Raw genomic sequence first — 17742 nt, 5'->3', positions numbered from 1 at the left:
CAAACCTCCTCACTCACGCGGATAGATTCTTTGTACGGGCCTGCTGACACATTACAGGGTACCCCAGACTCATCAGGCTCTGCTTATTTAGACCAAGGCGATGAATGAGGTCGTTCAGTCCAAAGCTCTAACATCCCATAATTCAGGTCGGCCTCTTTGAATAGATATAACTTTGTTCATAGCAAAAAATAGGACAAAACGTCAAATCGATCCTTCAAGAAACATGCTGCACCTCTGAGACCAGGTACTTGCCAGTGAGTGAGACGCACCCAGTGCGATGTGCTGCAGGTGTCTACCCGAGCCGGACACTGTACGAGTCACTTTGGGTCAGGTAACGGACCCAAGTATGGATGGCGGTTGGAAGTTCATTTCTGAGCCTGAGGAAACGGATCTGAAGGCCAGAACTGGTGTGTGATGGCACCTGGAAGGAGACATTCACAGGAGGCAGATCCAGAACGGAGGGCAGGGAGACGCATCCAGACACATCGACCTGCAGGAGGGGACAGACGTACAAAGCTGGAATGAAGTCTCAAACTTGGCGAGATGAAAAGCTCTGCTCTAAGCCCTGCTGTAATATATGTCACCAAGTGCCGATCTGTCCTGACACATCCCACACAAACTGAGATCTAGACAGCACACTGCTGTACTACTTGCTGGCAAGCCACCCTTCCCTCCAAGGTCCTCAATCTGCTGTGTTTTACCCAGAAGGCATCAGAAGAGCCATGCTGAAACCTGTACTGAGATGTGAGGGGGATGCCATTGCCGACCTCTTTATGGCACACCTATATCCAACAACTTAATCTAACTACTGCCATGGTAGCAAACAATGGCACAGAACACAAGAAAGTGCTATATCCAAAATACACTAAAACCTTCATCTCTGGAAGAACCAAGCCCAGCATCTACCTTCCCTATCCCCCCAAACAGCATTATGCCTTAGTACATAACAGGTGCTCTTTAGCATTGCTTTTAGCACATGTGTGAAAGAGCTCCCGCCTGGCACATTTTTCCTGAGTCTGGTGGAAAACATAAAAGAAAGTCTTCGGCTAGATACTTAGAGGTGCGGACCAGACGATCAGCGCGCTGCTCCTCAAGCCACTGATGGTGCCGATTCTGCATATTAACCAACAGGAATGTTCTATAAGCATCCCTCCTGGACATATTAATTCAGAAGCTACATACAATGGTTCATGGTCCTGAACTGTTCATAAACGCTTGTGAGCGCCAACAAACACCAGGCTGGAATTGATGAGCGCATTTGTATTTGGGCGAGAGCATTTGACACACTTTGAACAACCAGTTATAGATTTATTTTCCACTGAGATATTTTCAGTGAGTCAAAGTGTTGGGTGACCATATGGAAGAGGATGTGACAGAAACTGTGTGACCCATGCACATGTATGATCTCTGCAGAACACGTGAGACGGTAGGGTCCGTGTCACACTTAAAGGAGAACTATGAAGCGAGTGATTTTCACTCAACCTCATAGTTCGAGCCGACCTGAGACAATGAAACTGTCACACGTCGGCTCAATAGATCGGGAAGTGAGCGAACACATACGGGCGCTCGTTCACTTCTCAATCTATCCCTGCAGAGAGCCGTGACTGTCACGGCTCCCTGCAGGGATTCCCTCCCCGCTCCGATCCTCCAGCGCTGACTGGCGGAACGGACGGGGGAGGGGGCGGGCACAGCTGGCTCTGCCTCTGGATAGGCAGAGCCAGCTGTCACTCACGCAGCTGGGTGGATCAACAGTAATGTCGGGATCCGTCCCGGCTGCGGCGGTCTCAGTATAGCGGTATACTGAGCTTTGGGTGACGGGAGGACGCTAGTTTGTGTTCTCAAGTGACCCTTAGGAGAACTATAGGGAAAAACACTTACCCCATACTTCTCCTTTAAGCCTTTAGCTGAGGACAACTCGCCAGTCACATAGCTATGTAGGACGGGGCAGACCCTTGTTTCCCTAGATGACCCCCTGACTAGCTGGATGAGCTAGGTGTTGCTCTGTGGCTGGTGAGCGACATTCTGCCATGTGTGAAGGAGCATTGCCTTACTAATCTGACCAGAGATGGAGCGGCTTGTGGAGACGGATGAGTATTTTCATTGGACATTTAAGCGAGCCTGTCTGGTGCCATAGTGTGATGGGCCAGACAAGGAATTCGGTACAGTTCTGGTTTATTATTATCTGAACAGACCGAATAAAACTCTCCCATATCAACCAATCATTAGTAATGATGTAACTGTCTACACGCCATACACAGAGTAACGTTTACCAGATCACATCCCAATAACTATCACATAGTGATAGCCGTGTACAGTGGCTTTGAAGAGGCCCTGTCACATAAATGCTGTGCTGGTAAAGAGGAAGGCGAATACTAACCTCTCGTGCTGCCGAACTGCGTTCTGTAGAAGAGAAATCTCCGGCTGAAATTTCCTCTGAAACTAACACGTCTGGGAGTTTTCCTCTCCCGTGTGTCCCGTAGCACAGTGGTTCCTCCTGCTGACCTCCATGTCACTACTATGTCCTGTAGTAAGTATTCACTTTCTGCTTTACCGGCACAGCGTTTATTGCCAGTCTCAGTGTCACTTTAAAGATGACATGTCTGTGCGTCTTGAAAACGACCCTCGTCAATGGAATAGAAAAGCTGCGTTACCTTGAAGAGGGCGGAAAGCTGGCTCCCTCCTCGGATTCTTGGAATATTCCAGGTCAGCGACTGCGTGCTCAGCGACAACTCTGCACTCTGATCCGGACTGCTGAGCTCCTGAGAAACACTGGAACACAAAGTCTGAAGAGTGACTCGGGGGGGTCGGTTTATATTAGGATTTCATTTTATTACTGGAAACATGAAAGTCTCAGAAATAATAGTAACAGATCACATGGAGATGGTACAATAGGGTGACACCTTTCCAGCCGCAGTGTACTTCTCCCAGAGAAGAGTATAAAATGTCTCATCTGACCTAATGGAGATGTAAACCTGGACTGGACGACATTTAGTCTGATCTGCGTGGTGTATAAAAAATGTTTGTTTTTTTTAAATCCTGTTTCCATCTTTCTTTCATCCTTTTGTTGCTGATCTCCTGCAGCCTCTTTCCATCTACATGCACCCCGCCGATAACAGTGCACAACGTCTGTTTAGTGTGTGCTGAAATGGCCATCCGAACCCTTTGTTACAGGGTGACAACGCAGGAGGACACTTGGAAGACAGGGACAGATCGTTGTCAGCCTATAACAGGAAGAGCCTAAGGGCCGGTGCACACCTAGGCGACATCTCACCGCGCGGCAATCGTGCATGATTCCGCGCAGATTGCCGCACGGTCAGGAGTCGCCTAGGTGTGCACCGTTTGCGCTGTGGGTGCCATTATTTCCTACAGGCACCCCAGAAAATAATTATTTTCTAATGACACCCCAGTCGTGCTGGGCGGATCGAGCGCCGCGATTCCGCCCGTGCTTCCGAACACTATTGCGCCGAAAACAGACGCGCGTCGTGTATCGCAGAAAAAAGGTACATGTACCCTTTTTCTGCGATTTCCATGCAAATGTCACCCCATTTAAATCGATGGGGCAATTGCGGCTCCATTGTGCAGGCCCGTGCGATCCCGGATTGCGTAGGTCTGCACAAGGATGCTTATGGCACGATCACGGGTATTATTTTAATGAAAGATCCAGATTTAAAAAATGACATGAACATGTTAGAGCGTCGATGACATTTTAGATTATATTTATGCATTGATCACACCATGTCCCTTGAGCTGTGATTTTCCACACACCACCACATATGTAATGTGTGTATAGGGCATAAACCGTGTGTTCTATGTGTCCTGTTCATACTATACATGTGCGGTGGTGTGAGGAAAATCACAGCTCAACAAACATGGTGTAAACAAGGTCTTCTGATCACAATGACATCTTCATGTGTGGGAGAACCACTACAGCACCTACCACATGTACCTTCTATGTTTATTGCTAAAATACTGGTACATTTTAAGCTTCCCAAGGGAGAACTCCGACTCCAAAACCTGATCTCTGATTCCTTTCCAGCCTGTGAAATTCTAGCTGTCACCCCAGAACATATATATACATGTGTCTCGCCGGAGACTTACCTGCTGGCTCCTTTCGGCACTGGTACTTGCACGAGTACGTTTATTGCCTGGCTGGAAATACAATGACATGGTCAGTACAGTATGAAGAATTCCCTCTCTCTGATCGGCGTTCTTATTTTATTTGGGGGACTCACCTCTTGGGGCTCAGATCACATCGCAGCTTCAGAAAAATTTGCAGCCGACTGAAAGAGAATATTTGTCATTATTCACTCACACAGTCTTCTCATTTGAAGAATTCTTCTTCTGGGTGTGAACTTTTTACATTTTCCCATGTTTCTGGAGGTTTTCGCCCCCCATTGCAAATGCGTTCTGGTTATTTTACATTTGCAGGGCTTGAAAAATCCCATCATCTGTGACGAGAGGACGGCGGAGCCCGTCGAGCAGCTTCCCGGCCGGCCATTGTAATTACACGGCCGGCTGGGAGCTTTACATTCAAGTGATCGGGCGTCTCTATGGACGCTCGATCGCTTGTATTAGCAGCTGTCACTGCCGTTGCCGGTCCCAAGATCCGCTGTGGCCGGGACCGGCACGGCTCTGTGACAGAAGATCAAAGGGAGTTCAGTACACAATCTCTCTTTGAACTCCTCTCCAGTCCCGGAATGCAGGAAGTGATGTATATTACATCACTTCCTGCATTCAGTGTCCCTCTCCGACTACAGAAGCATATTCCCGCCCTCCACATACACACGCAGATATGCGTCGGGTGCGCCTAAGTGCGAAAACGACGATTGCGCCTATTGTGCCGCACATGTTACATATCGCTGCAAACGTGGGAGTGAGAGCAATAATTTCAGAGCCATTAATCACTGATAATACTGATGAGCAATAAAAGCGTTTTAAGTGTTGCCTATGGGCGTTTTTTGCGATTTTGCGGGCGCACGCAATTTTAAGGCTTGACATGTTTGGTGTCTATTCACCCGACGTAGAAAGGTATCATGGCACACTCACAAGTCGGCATGTAAAAAAACTTGTCTCACCACTAAGGATAATAACAGAGGTTTGGATACACGTCTTCTGCAGAAAATGTGAAAGCCGCACTGCCGCGCCAAGGCTCCTCTTATAGTGCGGTCCTAACTCTAAACTATGAGAGTCTCCATCTTGGAGCACATGGGGGCAGAAGATTTCAAATTGGGTGCAGGTTTGTCAGGAGGACGCCCAACCTCCCCTAAAGGCACAGGAACACACAAGGGATCCCGCACATCCCAATGGCAGCTGAGAACCCCCATGCGTCGCTGCACCAAAACAAATGACAAACGCACTCAACAATTTGTCAGCAACTATACAGTAAGGTGCACACGAAATGGGCTTTAAACAGCAAACAGTAGAAAGGCATCATGACACACTCACAAGTCAGCATGTAAAACAACTTGTCTCACCACTAAGGTTAATAACAGAGGTTTAGTTACACGTCTTCTGCAGAAAATGTGAAAGCCGCACAGCCACGCCAAGGCACCTCTTATCGCTGACTTGTGAGTGTGCCATGATACCTTGCCATGCAGTATGTAGTCTGGGCGAGCTGCTGGGAGTGACAATGTGCTATATGTAGTAACAGGAGCGTGAAGCTAAACCTTTCTACAATCTATATAATGCAACAACGGTTGCAAAATAAATTTCATTTTTGTTGCCACTTTTGAAAAATCATCCGGTTGCTGAATCACTTCTCTCTTCAGTTTGTTCAGTTAAGATTTGAAAATGAAAGAGAGAAGCTGATTGGTTGCCATGCAAAGCTGCTACAGTTTTAATTAATTCCCTTCACTGTACTTTGATATCCCTGTCCATTGATATCCTTTATATTGGGGCAGGCAACCTCAGCCCATCAGCTGTGGTGACGCTACAAATCCAATCATGACTCTGAGAGTCATGCCTGTGGTGCCAAGGTTGCCTACCCCTGCTATATATGGAACTTGGTCATTTGGGTCCTTACCTGCTCCTGGGGTCTCTCTCCACGGTTGGGAATAGGTGGAAAGGGAGGGAGGTGCCGATACTGTCTGAGATTTGATACTGCATCACCGTCAGCTGAAAGAAAGGGAAAGGAAAATGTAACGTAAAACCAAACAAAATGAAGGCTCCCATCATGAGACACAACAAGATTAAGGCTTCATGGATTCACACTGCTCTGTGTGAGTTGCTGTACACGTAGTAACATACATGTGTGGGTGTGATTGGGCTCATATACTTTGCCTTTCAGAACACACTAAGCTGCAGCACAGTTAAAATTGCATTTTCATGCGGCAAAAGTATATGCCACGAAAGCGGACATGTTGAAATAGACACTTAAAATGGACCTGAACTCAGAAAATGAACATTTGCGATCTTGTACCGAACATAAAGATTTGTTATTTTTGTGCCTGAGCAGTACCCTAAAAAAATCCTACCATTTGTCTTGAATTCCTCCTAATAAAATAGCATAGTGACTGTGCTTAGGCACTGTACTGTACTGAGCCTCAAGGCTGTATATCTGCAGAGCGACATCTAAAGGTGCTCATACACCTTACAACCATCGCAAGACTTTTGTCTTGCGATGGTTGTAAGCTAATTAAAAGCTTGTACGGTTCTGCCCATCTTGGACAGGCAGATCGTACTTGCGATCATCGAAAGCCCACCCCGCTGAGGGGCGGGCTTCTGATGACCGCAATGCTGAACGGGCAGTGTGCGCGTGTGACACACCGGCACCCGTTCCGCAGTTGTCGAACAAGCATGCTAGAAACCCGCTGACAATCGTACGATTCTCGGCAGGTTTTCGAACATGCTGGTTCGACAACAGACGTGCGACCGTACAGTAGGAACGGTCGCACACCTTGCGATTATCATACGATCGCGGGATTTCCTACGATAATCGCAAGGTGTATGGGCACCTTTAGACACTGCTGCCTCTGACGGTGGCAGTGAGATTTGGGGATGTCACTGTTGTGCAGCTCACTATTCTCTGGACATGTGCAAATGCTAAAAATTTGTTTCGGACTAAATGAACGAAAACTCAAAACCTCAAACAAAACAAATTTTTATGCTAGTTTGGATTCCGAGGCAGAGACACACTGCAGAACAAGGTATAGCAAGTCAGTAATGGGGGAAAAGATCAGCTGCAGGGGGCCTAAGGTAATACTGGTTACTAGTCCTTTGTCCTCTGCTTGGCTTTTGCAGGCACAGCTTCCACAGTTCAGGTCTTTTTTAAACATTGAGGAACAGCTGAAGTCATTCGCCATCAGGAATACTGCCGCCTACAGGAGGAGCGGACACAGGCAAAGAGTAAACTGTAGGCCATCCCAGGATAACCCCTCCTACTCCCACAATGCTTCAGTTTGATAGAAAAGCAATACCAAGAGTATATACCACTTTTATTACCTAAAAAAACAACATAAATTAAAAATGCAATCCATTCTAAACTCCTCAATAAGATGAACTGTGACACTGAGCAGAAGGTGATGGTTTTGGGGGTTTTGACTCACCTCTCCCTGAGGAGGAAGGACTTTCAGGATCCGACTGATCTCAAACTCATCCAACTTTACAGATTCGTGAAACTGACAGCTGTCCACCCGCACCGCCGAACCGTATCCTGTTTAGGAAGAATTAGAGCATAAAATTATAACAAACAGCTAAAGATTTAAAGGGGCGGATGTACAAAAAGGCGAAAGCGGTTCACACGGCATCACAAACGCCAGGTGGAGGTACAGGAGCAAAGGAATTTCCCATGTTCTTCGGCTCCATCTATCGGCAATAATGCCTTGCGAATGGCTTTGGCTGTCTATACACTGGGCAAACGTTTTACACCCCCCACCCCAGCGTAGTTCCAATTTTGCAGTCAAATTTGAAAAAAAAAAACCTACTATATGTTTTTGTGTTCCCATTCATACAGCGTACCTGAAAATAGTTCTTGATCTTTCTTCGCTTTTTTTTTTTTTTAGCATAAGTGACTTTGCATGTCTCCTGCCAAAAATCCCAACACTCCCATCAATTTTGTTTATTTCGATAACTTTACTTCTTCTTTAAATGCCCAAGTATATATGTATTTTTTATTCAATAATTGTTATTCATTTTCAAAATACGAAGAACCAAGAGGACAGCAGTAGGCCCTCAGCCATGAAAGATATCGGTTAAAAAAACTGCTTACTGAGAGTGAAATCAATTTATTTCTAATCATTAGTCCCGACGTGCACTGAGACTTCAGGTTTTCCAGTTTGGAATAACAACATGAAGTGCAAAAAAACACTAACCTCTCAATTCTGAACTCCCGACGCAGAATTCTTCACTCACCCCAATTCTCAACTCTGAAAAACAAAAAGAAATGAAGCTGTGTGCGCAAATCACATCCTGAATATGCAATATTGTACTGTAGTTTGTCATTTCTGACCGTGCTGACCAATCAGTGCTCGCCATTTGCGGGCATTATGCCTAATGCTAACTGCAGGGCTGCAGTGCGGTGTATAGACTGGACACCAGCTGCGGGGGGGGGGGGAGAGTCTAGTGCACGCAACGTAAAGGTATGCACAGTGGGGAGAGGTTGCAGAGTGTTATGGGTAAGTTAATTTTCTCGCAGAAAGGTTGTTCTTTTTTAGGTTGTTGGTCAGACACAGGGTTGGAGGGTTGGCTTCTTCAGGAAAACTCTGCTGCAATACACAAAGGTCTGAAACTGATCTGCCTTAAAGCAAACCTGTCCTTTATCCATGCACAGCAAAACCTTTCTTTAATCCCCCTTCCCCAGCTGCACAAACTTACCTTTCTTCTCCCCTGTTCCCACTGTCCAGCTGCTGAAGAAAATGCCCAATACTTCCGGGTATAGAGGACATGTGGCCGTTTATAGGGTCTTGGCATTCAGAAAATATATAATGTTGGGGGGTTTTACCTCATTTTCAGGCCTAAAATGTGGAATATAACATGGGTGCAAAAAATGAAAAAAGGGCCTCAGTCATGAAGGGGTTAATGACTAGTTTAAACATGGCGGCTTCTCCTGCTTTCAGCCGCTGAACTGGAATGGGGAAAGGAGGAGAGGTGACTATAGGCTACATTGGGGAAGCGGTGTTGAAGTGAACTTGTTACCTTACCCTACAATGAGTAAAGTCTACTAACCAGGGCAGTTTGGGTAGAAATTTTTCAGCCGGAGTTCACCCTGAACATCGGCTTTCAGCAGAGTACCCTGTAAAAGAAATGGGTTAAATCAGATTAATCAACATGTCTTTCCTGCTAAAGATAGGTGTGATTCTGGTATCAGAATGAGTAAAGAATACTCACATTTGTGCCAATGGCCACCGTCATGCGCTCTATGACATCCAGGAAGATCTCATTCTGCTCACTCTGGTATAGAGGAGAAAAGAGTTTTAGATAAATGGGACCTTTCCTCCCTTGCTGAGCTTCACTGAAGCCTACAGCCGTGTGAAAGGAATGCCAAACTCATGAGGGCTCTGACATAGACAAGAAGGATAAAGCAGCTCCAACCAAACTAAAACGGTCTTAGATCCATCCAAACATATCCATTATGACTGGAATTCACCCAGCGCAAAATCCAAGTGCACAGCGTCTATGTCACAACTCTTACACAGGGCTGAGAACTCCCTCCTTACCCCATGTGACAATGCCGGGTGTATGGGGGGCCCGTGCTACCACGTAGGAGGAAGGGAGGTACCAGAAATGAAATGTCACTGCTTCTTGAGGAGGCGTGAAGGTAAAGTAAGGTAAGCTACTGTAAAGAAGGCAGTAAAAAGTGAACCTGTCACATACTCCGCATGGACAAGACACAGGTTCACTTTAACCTCAACCTCACCACTAAATGTAACCCTTAAACCTTTCCTTTACCCACCACTAAATCTGTACCCCTCATGGGGAACTCCGAACATCCCAACAATAAACATTACGTTATTATGGCTGTTACCAGAGCGTTGATAATACTGAAAACTTCTTGCACCAAGAAAAATCTGTATCATGGAAAATCAACTCTGACATTGGTGCAGGCGCAGGATGTGTCAGATTGTTGCTGCTGGAACATCCACGGGTAAAATGTAGGCACCCATGTTTTGGAGCAGTCCCCCCTTGTAACAGACAACCCCCCTAAACATATAAGCCAATACCATTTTATGTTACTGCCATGATTGGCTGCCATTCAAGCTAGGAAGAGCCAGGCCCAGAGTCACTTGTATGTGACTACTCCACTTCTTGGCATTACAGGAAGATTAGCCATGAAGTCAGCCTCAGAGTAAGCTGATGGATAAGAATGGGCTCAGATTTGAATGGAACCAGGTCTGAACCTGAGCTCTTCCGAACACAGAAGGAAGCTGATTCCGCTTCTGTCCAATCAGCTGCAGTGGGGGAATTTCCTGCCCGCAGCTGCACGTAAGCAAAGGGGCAGGATGCAGTGACGCCATTCCCCTTATGTAGTCACATGGCTATATTTGGTTAATGGCATTGACCTAATATTGACATGTGGCCATAATAAAGTAAATGACATGAGCACACACATCCCTCTCCTTTGTTTATGTGTAGCTGCGGGGAAGGGAATGCCCCAGCCCGCAGATGATTGGGTGGGTGGCCTATTGCACTTCTGTGTTTGGAGGAGATTACGCTCGGACCTGGTTCAATCTGAACCTGAGCTCATCCCTAATGCTGGACAGTCTACAATAAACCACATTTATTGTTTGGACACACATATCCCAAAATTGCAAGGTCCATTATAATGATCTAGACCTGGGGTGGATAACCTCAGCACTCCAATTGAGGCGAAACTGCAAATCCCTTGAGGCACTGCAAGACTCTGGCAGCCACAGGCATGACTCCAGAGGCATGATGGGATTTGTATTTTCACCACAGCTGTAGTGCCGAGGTTGCCTACGCCTGCTCTAGACTCAGTAGATTAGATCAACCAACTCACCAGCTGGTTTCGAGAGGAGAGGACGGGCCGACTGGAAGCTGAGCTGGGAGCCACCTTGCTTTGTTGAGTCTCGGCTCCAAACTGAGGGTCATTAGGTAGGGTAGAAGAACAAAAAGAAGATGGGTAAGAGAAAGTTGTAGAGAAGCTATAGTAAAGTGAACGGGGAGTATATAGTGCAGCTTCATACCAGCCCCACACTGCTCAGATCCAGCAGACTAAACGGTTTAATGACAACAGGGTCACACTGGATGAAATTCTTCAGCATGTCTGTTGATGTTGTCTGGACGTACCCATAATCCTGTGTGCAGAAAGAATTGTTAACCTAAAATGTAATGGTAGACACCTCTAGTGGGGCTCTGACCTAACTGCTCAGTGTTGCTGGGTATGCAGTGCACATTATTACTACAGTATACAGGGCAAAGCAGCAGGTTTACTGTAATGCTGGCTACACATGTGCGTGATTCCATCCCCTTCCTCCCACATACCATGGCTGGTGACTGGCATCTAGCTGCTCAGGCACTCATCACATGGGGTGGAAAGAAGGCTCCCTGCCCTTGTATAAATGTGAACTGCAATCGATTTGGAACTTACAAGGAGTGTCCAATCCTTGCTCCCGCAGTGGCAGGGGAACAAAGGGAGAGTACATATAAGCCGCTTCAAGAGCTGGCTTTAAAGTCCATCTCTAGGATAATGCTGCATCTCCCTGAACACCCACCTTACAAGGCAAAGAGGTTATCCATCGCATTGCACCAAGCCCTCTATGCTGGGTCCTTGGCTACCGGGTACAGAAAACTGGGCACCTAGCCTCAAACTATCTGGGAATCTAAAAAAAAAAACCTGGTGGCACACTATAAAATCCTTCATATTTGTTTTATTGTTCTGGACAAACAATACAAAGCCCCACCTAGGACCTCTCTGACGCATTTCACCCACACGGTACTTAACCATAGAGAAGTCTCCGGATGGGGCTTCAGGTTTCTTGTCCAGAACAATCTAAAGGATTTTAGAGTTCTTTCTTTTGGACCCAACCTACAAGATCAGCTACTCATCCCTTTGATCACTGGCAACCCCTACTGGGGTGCAATTTTGCGAGATCTGGGATCCTCGGGTTTCTCAGAAGACTTTCCAGAGTGAATTCACCGGCACCTAGGCGAAGGGGCCGGAAGGCAAGTCATTTTTATTTTTTGTTGCTAATGTTTTGGTTTTTATTTTTAGGCTTAACTATTTTCCATGGGAGAGTGGATACCAGATAGGCAATAGTCAATTTGGGTTGTAAACTCCACTTTAAAGGAGAACTATGGGGTCAGGGCTTTTCCCCATAGTTCTCCTAAGGGTAACGGGAGGACACAAACTAGCGTCCTCCCGTTACCCAAAGCTCAGTATACCGCAAGCTACAGCTCCCGGTATACTGAGACTCCGCAGCCGGAACGGATCCCGACAATTATGTCTGGATCCACCCAGCTGCGTGAGTGACAGCTGGCTCTGCCTATCTAGAGGCAGAGAGCCAGCCGTACCCGCCCCCTCCCCCGTCCGTTCTGCCATTCAGCGCTGGAGGATCAGACGGGAGGGGGGAATCCAGTCCCTCCCCTGTCACGGCTCTCTGCAGGACAGGATGGAGAAGTGAGCGAGCGCCGGTATGTGTTCGCTCACTTCCCGACCTACTGAGCCGACCTGTGGCAGTCTCATTGTCACAGGTCGGCTAGAACTATGAGGTGAGTGAAAAGCACTCACCTCATAATTCTCCTGTAACAGCCTGTATCAGTATGTGTCCTAGGTTTAGTTAGACCACTGGACCACAACACCACCCAAAGGGAAGAGATATTTCACCAAGGTTCACATCACGCATGTTTAAAAATACTGCTTTGATAAATTTCCCCATCAGAAAAGAACTGCACAGACAAACCCACTAGCTGACCACTTACCAGAACCTCATCCAGCAGCTCATAGATGAGAGCAAAGTTGAGTCGGACTACAGACTCACTGAGGTCCCCACAGTAATCTCGGATCAGGGAAGCCAGCCTGGGACCAAAGAGAGGAAGAAAAATATCACCTTACAATCCTTCTTACATCAATCCAGAGAAGACTGACAGAAACCCACCGGTTTAGAAGATCGATATACAGAAATGGAGAGTCACTGGATCCGATGCTGATGACAAAGTATAGACCTTGGTGTCGGGTGTGAATAAAGTGGCACCCCTCATGTTCCTAGAAGAGATGAAAGACATTTAAAGGGTCATGGGAATCAAACGAAAGTGACAAGTTCTGAATAGTAAAAGCAGAACTCCAGGAAAAGTAAACACATGAAATACATATAGTATAATAGTGTGCATGCTTTACCCCAACCTGTCCGTCTGTCTCCCACTCTGACTGCCTTTAGGTGATCCCTTAAAACGCATCTCTTCAGGGAAGCCGATCCCACCTCAACCTGACCACTGAACCATCACATTCTCAATCAATTCATCCCCACACAGTTCCCTCCTCATGCATCACTTGCCCCTCCCTTTTAGATTGTAAGCCCTCAGGGGCAGGGCCCTCCTTACCATCTTGTCCTGAATTGTATTGTGATTGTAATGCCTTCCTTATATTGTAAAGCGCTGCGCAAACTGTTGGCGCTATATAAATCCTGTATAATAATAATAATATATATGGTAGTTGCCTGGCGTGCCAAATTTTATGTATTTCTGTCCATCCACTCCTGAGAATAACATAGCTCTGACACACAGCACAGCCCTGACTGCAAGGGCAGGAGGCCTGAGTTTTTTTTAAGCTGCAGCTCACCAACACTTACAGGTCTCTTCCCCATCTGCAGCCTGAAGCTGGACCATGAAAAGAGAAGCAGCTCACCTCTCTGTCACCCTGCCCTCTATCAGTTAGCACAGGAACACTGCAGCAAAACTCTGTGTGCTGCTTCTCCCTCTCCCAATCTAAGTTCTGCTGTAGAGAGACTGCAAGAGTCTGATACCAGGTTGAATTCAGACACCGACACTGCTTATATTTACATAAATGTAATGATGTATTAGTGATTATGGAGGTGCATTCATTTGTGGAAATCAGCTTTACCCACGTCGGCTTCCATACCTGTACATGTCGTATGGAGTCATTTCAAGATTTCAGCTATGGGCCTAAAAAATGTAATTAATGTGACATTAAAGTCACAAATGCTTTCCTCCCCCCATGCTGCTTTAAGGACTTACCTTAACCACTTGCCGTCCGCCCGTTGTAAAAAAACGGATGGACGGCACTGCTGCATTGGCGGCTTGCCGTCTCCAGACGGCCATTTTTTTTCTGCGGGCACGCACCCCCTAGCGGGCACGCACGGGCAGAAAAGACCCGACCAATGCAAACACCCGTTACCGGGTGTTTCACATATAGGCGATCAGCGGCTCCATAGCCCGCCGATCGTCTATATGTGCTTGTTTTTCCGCCCCCCTGACCCCTCACCTTCAATCCCGGGATTGGGGTATAAAATTAATTTCAGTACAGCGCTGCATGACGGAATAAATGTCAGTCAAAGTACCGCAGCGCTGAATACTGAAAAATGGCCTGGATGGGAAGGGGGTTTAACACCGCGGATGTCAACTGGTTAAATGATGCCTCTTGATCCGATCATCGTTTCCCTTCCACCTGTATTCAGCAATCCATCCAGCGCTGCAGTGGGGGTCCCACGGTGTCTGACCGCGTGCACGCTCCCGGCTGCGTGCATTCACTTTCACTGTCTCTCTCCTCTTCTCCCCGCCGAAGATCTTTACTGCCCATGCGCTCGCCCCATCATCCTTCACGGCCGCTCCAGAATCAGACGGGAGCGGACACAGATCTAAGTAATTACCTTTTTGGTAACTAATTTTTTTAAACGTTTTTGCATATACAAACTGCCTGCTAGCAGTAGATATATGTAAAAAAGGAGAGCTTAATTGTACTTTAAGTTAACAAGGGGGTTAAACAGAAACAATTGATTTAAAAAAAACAAATCTTTATCACTTTTGCGAGATTACTACAACTGACCCTGTGTCCGGGCCAAAGGACACTCTCATAATCTACATTCAAAAAAACTAATAAGAATACATTCCAACAATAGTTGAAATATATTTAGAACTGGAGCCCATGCCAAGTGATTTGGTGCACTGCTTTGGCATAAAAAGGGGGTCATGTGTGTTTTTCAGGGTATACAACATAAGTGGGCTGCCAATAGGCTCAATTCACAAAGCTTTAGCCCCGGCCTATGGCACTCGATTTTCAGCCATGTGACTGTAATGTATCAATTTCATTGGTCTCAGGAACTGAACATAACCGTCACTACTCTGAAAAGAAGGATACTTGTCCTGGTGTGTTAGCTTTGTGAATTGAGCCCAGTGCACATTACCCAGCGATACAATGAGCATCCGCTAACGCACCGCTATCGTCTGAATAAGCCCGCACCCATAGATATATATGGTTAGCCTCCTATAAATGCGCCTATGCCACATCAAGGAGCGGTTGAGATCTTGACAAGGAGGGCAGTAGTAAACAATGTCCTATATACAGTAGAGGCGCATACTACACATACAAAGCGAAGAAACATTGTTCACAGTTTTTATTATTGAAAATCTATGAAAGGAAACTCACCATGACCACCGGGGCTTGGTCAGAAGGAAGAGAGGAGAGCTTCAGATAGAGGCCATCAGCCAGGTTGGTGTGCGCAGATGATCCGCGGTCTGAGAACATTCATAAGGAAGAAAGAGCGACAACCCTTCCAAGGGAATTCCACAGACAGAAAAGTGCAATGGTGGAAGTCTATTATGTCATAGATCCTCCTTCCTGTCTGCTGACACAGGCTCGGGAGGATTCTTACTAAAGCTGCCCATATACCTGACGATTATCGTACGATAATCACGGGTGATCCCACGATCGTACGATAATCGGCAGGTGTATGGGCAGCGTGCGACTGCATTTACTGTACGGTTGCACGACTTTCGTCTTACGAGCACGCTAGAAACGGTCGCACCATTTTCGTCGGGTTGGTAGCGTGCTCGGGAGACGAGAGCCGCAAGGGCCACTGTGCGCAAGCACACGCTGGCCGCTCAGCATTGCAATCATCGGCAAGCCCTCCCCTCAGCGGGGAGGGTTTGCGATGATCGCAAGTAAGACCTGCTCGTCCAAGATGGGCAGTTCGTACGGAATTTGAATCACCTTACAACCATCGCACAACGAAAGTCGTGCGATGGTTGTAAGGTGTATGGGCAGCTTTAGACTAAGGCCCCGTTCACATATAGCGAATTGTCGCGCGATTTCCGCCGTGATATCGCGCATTTTTGCCGCGCGATATCGCGAGAAGTCACCGGCCAATGTTATTCAATGGAGCTGTCTTAACTCCATGTCGCTCGTCGCGGTCGCAAGTCGTTTCTACCGGACCCTTTTTTCGGCGGATTTTGCTTTTTTTCTATGGAGCCCGACGGGGAAGGTCGCACTACCGTCGCTGGATCGTCGCCCCGAAAGTCGCGCTATCCCGGCCGTGCGGATCCGCTGCAAAAGGTATGTCGCTATATGTGAATGGGGTCTAAGGTGACGATTTATAACGCACCGCAGAACCAATCATTGGTGTGAACTGAAGCAATAGGTCATAAGGCAAATTGATCTTGAATTGGGCAATGCAGTTCAATGCTGATGGTGTTAAAGGAGAAGTATGGGGTCAGTGTTTTTCACCATAGTTCTCCTTAGGGTAACGGGAGGACACAAACTAGCGTCCTCCCGTCACCCTAAGCTCAGTATACCGCGAGCTACAGCTCTCTATATACTGAGACCGGCGCAGCCGGAGCGGATCCCGACGTAGATGACGGGATCCGCCCAGCTGCGTGAGTGACAGCTGGCTCTGCCTATCTAGAGGCAGAGCCAGCTGTACCCGCCCCCTCCCCCGTCCGTTCCGCCAGTCAGCGCTGGCGGATCGGAGCGGGGAGGGGGGAATCCAGCCCCTCCCCTGTCACAGCAGAGAGCCGTGACAGGATCGAGAGGTGAGCGAACGCCGGTATGTGTTCGCTCACCTCCCGATCTACTGAGCCGACCTGTGACAGTCTCATTGTCACAGGTCGGCTAGAACTATGAGGTGAGTGAAAAGCACCCCCCTCATAGTTCTCCTTTAATAGGCCTTTAGTTAAAGACATACTCCGGGCATTTTAAAAATTGACCCTTGCAGTGGGGCTACCGCTGCACTACAAGGGTTAAGTGCTTGTTTTAACCTAAAATTAAAAAAAGATATTCTCACCTAATCCTCGGTCCTGCCTGGCTGCTGGACCAGTCGCCACAACCTCTCTCCCCCCCCCTCCCCCGGGCTCCATCAGTCTACGTACCACTGATTTGCATTGGATGTAAGGACACCAAGGGACATAGCACAGCCAGAGTGGAAGGGGAGAGAGGTGAGCGGGCCCCTAGACCAAAACAAGCACTTAACCCTTGTAGTGCCAGGGTAGCCCCCACTGCAAGGGTTCATTTATAAAACGCCCGGCGTTCTTTATATTGAGCCGGAGAGGAGCTGAAGAGAAATCCAGATGTATTCCCGCGGCATAAAACATCCCGGAGAAAGGAATACTGTTTGCTTTGCCAAAGGATACAGTCCTTATGTATCAGGAGGTCCCCCTTGGAGGACAGGATGAAAAACTGGGAGATCATGGTTCAGTCTTCACCCTGCGGAACAAAGTAACAATGAGCATTGAGTTATAATAAATATCACATGGGGTGGGTTTTTTTTTATATAAAAATGTTTTAAGTATATCTGAAAGTGACTGTGTCGCCATAACAACCACCTGGATTGTAGGGAT

General features: G+C 47.2%; 1 protein-coding gene across 2 annotated transcripts in view; it reads right to left on the bottom strand.

The window, feature by feature from the left end:
- Nucleotides 1–242: 242 nt before the first annotated feature.
- AP4M1 (adaptor related protein complex 4 mu 1 subunit) overlaps nucleotides 243–17742 on the bottom strand; it is a 19547-nt gene continuing 2047 nt past the window's right edge. Inside the window, exons 2-16 of one of the 2 annotated variants that reach the window (XM_018564819.1) lie at nucleotides 17536–17608; nucleotides 15557–15645; nucleotides 13053–13159; nucleotides 12877–12973; nucleotides 11142–11252; nucleotides 10955–11035; nucleotides 9325–9387; nucleotides 9163–9229; nucleotides 8310–8363; nucleotides 7545–7651; nucleotides 6023–6114; nucleotides 4233–4280; nucleotides 4099–4149; nucleotides 2652–2769; nucleotides 243–490 (exon numbers count right to left, since the gene is read on the bottom strand). In XM_018564819.1, coding sequence (XP_018420321.1) covers nucleotides 293–490; nucleotides 2652–2769; nucleotides 4099–4149; nucleotides 4233–4280; nucleotides 6023–6114; nucleotides 7545–7651; nucleotides 8310–8363; nucleotides 9163–9229; nucleotides 9325–9387; nucleotides 10955–11035; nucleotides 11142–11252; nucleotides 12877–12973; nucleotides 13053–13159; nucleotides 15557–15645; nucleotides 17536–17593 — 1341 coding nt within the window. In that variant the 5' untranslated portion in view covers nucleotides 17594–17608 and the 3' untranslated portion in view covers nucleotides 243–292. Of the gene's footprint in view, nucleotides 491–2651; nucleotides 2770–4098; nucleotides 4150–4232; nucleotides 4281–6022; nucleotides 6115–7544; nucleotides 7652–8309; nucleotides 8364–9162; nucleotides 9230–9324; nucleotides 9388–10954; nucleotides 11036–11141; nucleotides 11253–12876; nucleotides 12974–13052; nucleotides 13160–15556; nucleotides 15646–17535; nucleotides 17612–17742 lie in introns of both variants that reach the window. The other variant, XM_018564821.1, reaches the window with a different exon arrangement.

This window comes from Nanorana parkeri, unplaced genomic scaffold, assembly GCF_000935625.1.
Source record: "Nanorana parkeri isolate BGI_ZX_2015 unplaced genomic scaffold, ASM93562v1 scaffold784, whole genome shotgun sequence".
Classification (NCBI taxonomy): Eukaryota; Metazoa; Chordata; class Amphibia; order Anura; family Dicroglossidae; genus Nanorana; species Nanorana parkeri.
Note: the sequence above shows the minus strand (reverse complement) of the source record. Positions and strands in the feature narration are given on the sequence as shown.